This window comes from Meleagris gallopavo, chromosome 30, assembly GCF_000146605.3.
Source record: "Meleagris gallopavo isolate NT-WF06-2002-E0010 breed Aviagen turkey brand Nicholas breeding stock chromosome 30, Turkey_5.1, whole genome shotgun sequence".
Classification (NCBI taxonomy): Eukaryota; Metazoa; Chordata; class Aves; order Galliformes; family Phasianidae; genus Meleagris; species Meleagris gallopavo.
In genome coordinates, this window is record NC_015040.2 from 864,313 (window position 1) to 872,701 (window position 8,389).

Here is an 8,389-nt window from a genome sequence, read left to right on the forward strand (position 1 = left end):
ATCCCCCATGACCGGGTGCTGGGATGGCAGCACTCAGGTCCCCCACTCCTCCCCCATGCTCCCCACAGGGCGCCCGGCACCAGCTGGGATCCGGGTCAGGACCCTCTACCAGGTCTCCCCAGCTAATCGCCCTGCCCCCCGCCGCGCCCACATTGCCACCTGTGCCTCCTCACCCTTTTGGGGTCACCCCTGCCACCCGCCCGCCCGCCCCGGGCCTCTTAATGAACTAAAAAAGTGACAAATCCCTGGCAGAGCTGGTCACGTGCGGCCAGCGGCCCCCGGCCCCGACCCCCGCCCCGGCCCCACCGCCCCGGTAAGCTGACGCAGCGTCTCTAAGCGTTAGCAGCTTTGCCCGCTAATAGGATTAGGGAGGTTTAAAACTGTCATTTGAGTGAACTAAACCCCCTGATACTCTGCATTGCACCTTCTTAACCAATTTGCCTTCAATTAGGGTAATTGGGAAACTAGCAAAGAAGTATAGCATTAATATTTTAAAGTGATGAAGCGATTACGGGCCTTGGACGAGGAAGCAAATCAATTTGCTATCTGCTCCTAAAAGGCAATTATAATCATTTGTCAAATCAGCCTGCTGGCCTCCCCCGCCCGTGTGAGCCAACACCTTAAGGCGGTTTAGCGGGGCCGGCTCCGCACACACGGCCCTGGTGGGTAAATCCAAATCCGGGCAGCTGGGGCGGCTGCGCCCGCGCCGAAAACCAACCCACGGGTGGTCCTGGTGGGGACACGACGGTTTTGGGGGGGATCTGTGCGCTCTGGGCCACTTTGGAGCTCTTGATGTCTGCATGAAGCTCGGGGGTGGGGGGGTCTTCCTGGGGCAGCTCTGCACGCTGTGTCCTCGTGGTGCTGCTGGGAAGTCAGCGGAGCAGGGGATATCGGGGTCTTCTCACTGCCATTGTGGCGGCGCTTGCACAAGGTGCTCATTGGGATCCATTTAATTGGGATCCATCCCATTGGGATCCAGGATCCCAGCCTAGGAATGTCCCCACCACCCTACAACAGCGCAGGGGGATGAAGGGTCACAGTGCAGCACTACCAGCAGTGACACGCAGTGGCTCTGGGGTCTGCGCCTGGTGTTCATGGCAGTGGCACTTCCGTGGGACGGTACAGTGCCTGGGGTGATCAAAAGCCCCGCGGTGACGTTCAGCATCTGAAAGGGGAACCGTGCTATGGAGAGGATGGGGGTGGGAGGAAGCCGACACAGTGGCCAAGGGCTGTGGTGTTGGCAGGTGACAGGAAGAGGGTTTTGGGGGAAAGTAAAAGGGAGTGGAGGGCAAAAACGGGAATCCTGGCAGCAGGTGGGCGGCACCCAGACAGGAGGAGACCCCATCGCAATGCTCCTGGCCCCCAGTGGGGCAATGTTTCTGTCCCACAGCCCTACAGGCATGGGGCTGCCTGCACTGTGGATCCACATCCCACAGCCCATGGCCAGACCCCATGGACAGCCCCATGGCGTGTCCTCACGCTCTGTCCCATGCCCAACACTTGTCCCTGCTCTTAGTCCCCTGTTCCTGTCTGTGCCCCATGGCTGACGTGACACACACAGATGGTTCCAGAGCTGGTTCCCAAAGCTGGTACCTGTGGTTGGTCCTGAGCTGATCCCCGTGCCTGGTGTGACATCCACAGCTGATCCCACAGATGGTCCCCAAGCTGCTCCCAACACTCGAGACTGCTCTCTATGCCCACTCCCCACACACGGCATGACACCTATGGCCAGTTCCTACTGCTGGCTCCCATCCTTGGTGTGACATCCACAGGTGGTGGTCCCATTGCTGCACCCCATGCCCACTCCCCACGCCTGGTGTGACGTCTACGGCTGATCCCATTGCTTGTTCCCATGCCTGGTGTGACATCCATGCTTGATGTGACATCCATGCTTGATGTGACATCCCTAGCTGGTCCTATAGCTGCATCCCATGCTTATTTGCCATTCTTGGTGTGACATCCAAAGATGGTCCCATCACTGGTCCCCATGCCTGGCGTGGTATCCACAGCTGATCCCATAGATGGTCCCCAGGCTGGTTCTAATGCCTGGTGTGACATCACAGCTGACCCCTTGCTAGTTCCCATGCTTGATGTGACATCCAAAGACTGTCCCATTGCTCAACCCCGTACCCACTTCCCATGCTTGGTGTGACAACCACAGCTGGGCCCATCTTTGGTCCCCATGCCCACTCCCCATGCCCCATGTGACATCCACAGCTGATCCCATAGCTGGTCCCCATGTTCACTCCTCATGCCTGGTTTGACTTCCACAGCTGATCCCACCACTTTTCCCCATTCTCATTCCCCATTCCTGGTGTGACTTCTATAGCTGGTCCCCATGCCCAATGTGACATCCACAGCTGATCCCATCGATGGTCCCCAAGCCAGTCCCACTGCCCGCTGTGACACCCACGGACGTCACACCCATCCCCACACACTCAGCATCCCAAAGGACCCCACACGCTGCCACGAGGCCACCCCATCACCTCCACTGGGGGACGCAGCCCCCATGGCATCCCCAGCACAGCCCCATTCCCGGCGGCGCGGCGCTGGCAAAGCCGAAGGAAATTGTTTCTCTCCCTCCCCCTCTCCACCCCCCCCGCCTTTCTTCTCCTCGCCCCGTGTTTCTAATTCTTTTTCCTCTCCCATAATGAGGGGATTACAAGGAAAACTCCAGCAGGACGCCTTTGTGGGGAGACAATCCGAGCGGGGAAGGCAGCGCGGGGCTTTGTGCGCCCGCAGCCCCCCCGGCCCGCCCGGCGCTGGGGGGACATTTAGAGCAATTACTTGTCCAGAAAGTAACTGTCAATCATTCTTAAAGGGGAAGGCCTCCAATTAATAACCTCGTCTTAATCCTTTGGACTCATTTCCAATCTGCGGGGCCTTGGTGACATCTGCAACACTAAATAAAGATTCTCCCGAGCCTTAGCGCGGCGGTTCTGTGACAAATAAGAAGACTAGAGGCAACTTTGGCTGCCAAGCTGCAAGATTGGTGAGGTTGAGCCGCTTGTTTGGTTCCCAGGAGGGACCGGCAAAGTTAAATACTCCTGGAAAAGCCGCGTCGGGCCCAGCAGGTAACGCCGTTTTACGGGAATTTGGGAGAAAGTGCCACGGGAGGAGGCTCAGAGCAGAGCTGGGCTGGGCACAGTGCTGTGCTGTGCTGTGAGGACGTGGGGGAGGACGGTGGGTGTCCCCAAACCGCCCCACTGTGCGTCCCGGGTGCCCTCCGATCCCCAAAGGGAGCGACAGCCACTGTCCCAAAAGCTCCTGGAGGACACGGAGTGCAGAGCCCACCTGCAGCATGCGGGGTGTGGGGACACCGATGGCCTCAGCAGCTGAAGGGCTGCCTGCTGTGCCCACTGGGGCGGTAGGGCTGTAGGGGGACGTGGTGCTGTGGGGCTGTGATGCCATGGGGACTCGATGTGACGGTGCTGGGGACGAGGCGGGTGGCAGCGGGGCACAGCACATCCATCCCATGGGGTGGTTTCTCTCTTCTTCCTGTTTTCTTGGGGCCTCCTTTCCTTCTGGATGGGTTTGGGGGCCGTCCCATACACAGCCCTGACCCTCACCCCACTGCCCCAACCTTCCCTGTCCCCACTTGTCCCCATCCCCTCACCCTGTGGGGTCCCACACCACTCACCCCTCTCCCCTCTCCTTGCAGGTGTGGAGCTGCGCAAATGAGAAGCGGGTGAGTGTGAGTGGGATGGCAGAGAGGGTCCCCAACCCTCCCCGTGCCCCCCAACCCCAGCACGGTGACATCAGGGCACTGCACCCCGAGGCTGCAGCACCCACACCCCACCAGAGCCCACGGGGCTGGGAGGTGTCACCCAGAGCTGCACGCTCTGCACACACTGCATGAGGATCCCATGCATTTACTGCATGCGTTAGTGTGCTGCAAACAGAGTGCATGTCCATGGGATGCAGGTGCCCTGGGTGCACTGCACGTGCTGCACGCCGACTGCACGCACGGTGCACACTGCAGGCACTCCCACTGCAGGCACTGTGTGCACTGAGCACAGAAACACTGCACAGAAACACGCTGTGCCTGCAGGTTGTGCATGCACTGCACTGCACTCCTTGTGCCATGCACACTGCACATGCACTGCACGCACCGTGCCCTACACATTGCATGTGCTGCAATGCAGACATTGCATGGTGCACACGTGTTGTGGATGCTGCACACCGGGCTCTGCACCCACACAGCTCATCCCACATGCTCTGGCCGTGCCATAGGGGTTGGAGTGGGGTCCTGCACCGATGTGGGGCAGTTTCAAGGGATGGAGTGTGGGAGTGGGGAGGGGAATGGATCTGGCCAGCTCAGGTCAGCTCTGAGTGGTTTTCAGAGCTACTGGCCCTATAAAGTTGACCTTCATGGCCACGGAGGTGCCACAGGGATGGCCCATCTCCTGTCCATCCGCTCATCCAGATGGAATTCATGGGATGGTCTGCTGTCCCCACACCCCCCCTAACTCCACCATCCCCTCGCAGGTGCCGAGATGTTCCTCAATAAGTGTGAGGGGGACCTGGGCGAGCTGCGGAAGCCGGGGGACGGCGAGGGGACCCCTCCAGCTGCTGCCGAGGAGGAGCAGCCCAAGAAGAAGCACCGGCGGAACCGCACCACCTTCACCACCTACCAGCTGCACGAGCTGGAGCGAGCCTTCGAGAAGTCCCACTACCCCGACGTGTACAGCCGAGAGGAGCTGGCCATGAAGGTCAACCTGCCTGAGGTCCGCGTGCAGGTAGGGATGGCTCTACGCCTTCGTTTCCCCATTGCCCAAGGCACAAGCTCAGCGTAGGTGCATGGGGCTGCATCTTGCCCTGGTTCCATAGGAAGGGTGACAACCCACGGCAGCTCCTCACCACTGTCAGCTCCTCAGTTCCAGGAAAGATCTGAGATTCTCATGGATTCAGGATTTTAGGTTTCCTGGAGCCAGGGCACGGGGCGGTTTGGCACAAAGCCCTGCTCTGCGTGGAGGCTCAGCCTGGAGCAGACCCTGCTGCCAGCACAGGCAGTGACAGCCTTTCCAGTCACCAGGTCTGAAAACACAACAAAAGGAGAGAAAGCTAAATAGAGCAGGATTGACAAAAGAACAGGGATCGCTGGAGCCGTGGGGGACACAGCGCGTGGGGCACCATACTCAGGACACCCCAAAGGGACACAGCACAGGGGGCACGCCGCCTGGAGCACCCCGTGTGGGGCACCCTGCATGGGGCACCCCGCGTGGGATACAGCACAACGGGGCGCCCTGCATGGGGCACCTTGCACGGGGCACAGCCTGTGGGGCACCCCGCTTAGAACGCGGCTCGGGGGGGACATGCCACATGGGACACTCTGCGTGGGGCATGTCACATAGAACGTCCTTCATGCGACACAGCAGATGGGGCATCTTGCACAGGACATGGCACACGGGTCACCCTACGTGGGTCGCTGAATCTCAGAATTGTTAACGTTGGACAGACCACTAAGATCACCCAGTCCAGCCACCACCCCATGCCCACTGTCGCTGTGTCACTACCACATGTGGGGCACAACAGATGGAGTGCCATATATGGGACACACCACGCGGGACATCTTACATAGGACATGGCATCCTATGTGAGACATGGCACAGGGGTCACCCTACAAAGGATACAACATGTGGGACACCCTACAAGGGACACTCTACATGGGACAAAGCTCATGGGGCATCTTGTATAGGACATATTGCATAGGGCATGGCACAGGGATCACCCAACAGGGGACACAACACATGGGACACCCTACAAGGGACACCCTAAAGGGAGAAAGCACATGGGGCATCTTGCATAGGGCATGGCACGAAGGTCACCCAACAGGGGATAGAACACATGGGACACCCTATAGTGGCACACTACGTGGGACAAAGCACTTGGGGCATCTTGTGTAGGACATCTTGCGTAGGGCATGGCACAGGGATCACCCAACAGGGGACACAACACACGGGGCACCCCCGAGGAGCATGTTGTGAGGGACAATCCAGCCATGGGGCACACACCCCTGGGTCACTTTCACTGTACCCCGACAGGTCTGGTTCCAGAACCGCCGAGCCAAGTGGAGGCGGCAGGAGAAGATGGAGGCCAGCTCCATGAAGCTCCACGACACCCCCATGCTGTCCTTCAACCGGCCGCCCATGACGGCCAACGTGGGGCCCATGAGCAACTCCCTCCCGCTCGACCCGTGGCTGACGTCGCCCATCTCCAGTGCCACCCCGGTGCACAGCATCCTCGGCTTCATGGGAGCCCCCCAGGCCCTGCAGCCCCCCTACGGAGGGCACTCCTTCCTCAACACCCCCCCAGGCATGGCTCAGGGCATGCAGCCCATGGCCCCCGCGCCCTACCAGTGCAGCACCCCCTTTGTGGACAAGTTCCCACTGGAGGACGTCGACCAGAGGAGCTCCAGCATCGCCTCGCTCCGCATGAAAGCCAAGGAGCACATTCAGACCATCGACAAGACCTGGCAGCCCATTTGATGAACGCTCCCCACTGCTCCCTACCCCGACGGGGTGCTCGGCAGGACCAGAGCAGGGAGGTGACCCCCCCGGATGCAGCATCACGGACAGCGGCGCGGGGGCACCCAGCAGCCGCCCCGGTGCGGCCGCACAGGACCCGGGGAAGCCCCCTCACCCCTTTATTATTATTACCATCATCAAGAATTTTTTTTTTTCTTTTTTTATGCACAAACAGAAACGCTCTAGTTTCGTAGGGAACAACCAGGGGGTGGGTGTTGTTTTTTCAGCCGCGTGCGGTGCTGCGTGGGAGATGGGTGTGCGGTTGGTAAGGAGAAGAGTGGGCTGCGGTGCTCTGCGCGGCGATGGGGAAATCCACTTTAACATCACCCACGCTCTGCATCTGCAGGGAAACGCTGCCGTCCCCACACATGGGTGACCGAATCCCAGCCCGCGTCCCGCCTGCTTGTCAGGGGGAATCTGCTCCGCCGTCACTCCGGCCCTAATTGCTCTCCAGCGGTGCCAGTGGCACAAAGCTGCCGTAATTGCTGGGCAGAAGGGGGGGGGCTCAGCCCCAATGGGGCCAGCGGGGTCCCGATAGGAGCGGGGACGGAAAGGCGGCGGCGGTGAGATGCCCCACGATGGCGCTGGGGATGGCGTGTGGTTGGCAAAGTTGGGGCAGCAAGGGGATGATGGCACACGTGGGGGCTGCAGGGTTCAAAACATGGAATGTTTCGGGGCAGGTGGGGTCGGCCAGGGCCAAACATGGGGCAGAGCTGCACTCGTGGCCGCGGTGGCATTGGGGTCTCGCGCTGACACCGTCCAGGCCGCGCGCTGACCCCGTGGGGACCTGGCTCCTCGTCCCAGTCCCCCGGCTGCTGCTGCTCATCTGCTTCGTTAGCGATAATTAAACCTTTAACAACCCATTAAACGCATAATCGATGCTCCCCCGGCCCCCCAGCCCAGCTAATGGGCCATGGGCAGAGGCGTGCTCGGCGCGGGAGATAATGAAGCAACGGCTGTGGAAGTAATGGGGTTTGATCCGGGGGACGGGACGCGCTGAATGGGGGCTGCGCCTTTCGCATGACATAATGGCAGAGGTTGGCGCCGACCCCGCCGCGACGCCCGGGCACCCCTCGGCCAACAAAGGGCGGGCGGCGGAGAGGGGGCTGCCCCATAGCCCACCCTAATTGGGTCGAGGGGCCCCGACCGCCGCCCCACGGCGTTGGCACACAGCAGCGAGTGCCCCCGGCTCACGTCATCGGAGCAGAAAGGCATTCTTCACCTCCCCCACCCCAGATTTCAATCGTTCCCCCAAATCTTTACCCCGCAGCCTTGCAGGAACCCTCTATTCCTCCCTTCCCATCCCCCCCCCAGTGGGATTTGCCCCCTAATCTGCTTATTTCTCTCTATTTCTCCTAGGCCTGAATGAGCCCAATCCCGCCCCGGTGCGACGCCTTGCTGAGCTGCAGCACCCAGCCCTGCCCCCTGCCCACCCCACAGCTGCCGGGGCACATGGGGGGGCCCCGGTGTCCATATGGGGCGGCAGTGCCCTGTGAGGATACACGAGACTGGTATTGCTCTGTATATGGGGTGGTACCTCCCTATATATGGGGTTCATTGCCCTGCTAGGGGACATGGAGCTGGCACTGCCCTGAATATGGGGTGGCTGCGTACTGCGAATGGGGTGACACTGCTTTGTGTATGGGGTGACATTGCTCTGTGTATGGGATGGCAGTGCCCTGCATATAATGGGACGGCAGTGCCCTGCACATAGGGTGACACTGCTCTCTACATGGGGTGGCAGTGCCCTGTACGCAGACGTGCCCCTTTACACCCCATGCGATCCGCGCACCTCGGGGCTCAGGTTCTCCTCGGGGCTGTTCCCCCAGCTGCCGGGGGGCGATGCGGACAGGGGGCTGCCG

The 8,389-nt window shown here is 60.6% G+C and overlaps 1 protein-coding gene across 1 annotated transcript; it reads left to right on the forward strand.

Moving 5' to 3' along the window:
- Nucleotides 1-314: 314 nt before the first annotated feature.
- On the forward strand, nt 315-6,562 carry RAX2 (retina and anterior neural fold homeobox 2). The gene is made up of 4 exons (XM_010724786.3): nt 315-3,074; nt 3,662-3,688; nt 4,489-4,739; nt 6,045-6,562. Exons 3-4 carry the CDS (start codon nt 4,497-4,499, stop codon nt 6,486-6,488), a joined length of 687 nt encoding a protein of 228 aa, XP_010723088.1. The 5' UTR covers nt 315-3,074; nt 3,662-3,688; nt 4,489-4,496; the 3' UTR covers nt 6,489-6,562.
- Nucleotides 6,563-8,389: the final 1,827 nt, after the last annotated feature.

Excerpts from the sequence above, each read along its gene's own strand:
- RAX2 (XM_010724786.3), top strand. The coding sequence starts at position 4,497 with ATGTTCCTCAATAAGTGTGAGGGGGACCTGGGCGAGCTGCGGAAGCCG. Across the intron at positions 4,740-6,044 it reads TGCCTGAGGTCCGCGTGCAG|GTCTGGTTCCAGAACCGCCG; the intron begins GTAGGGATGGCT and ends GTACCCCGACAG.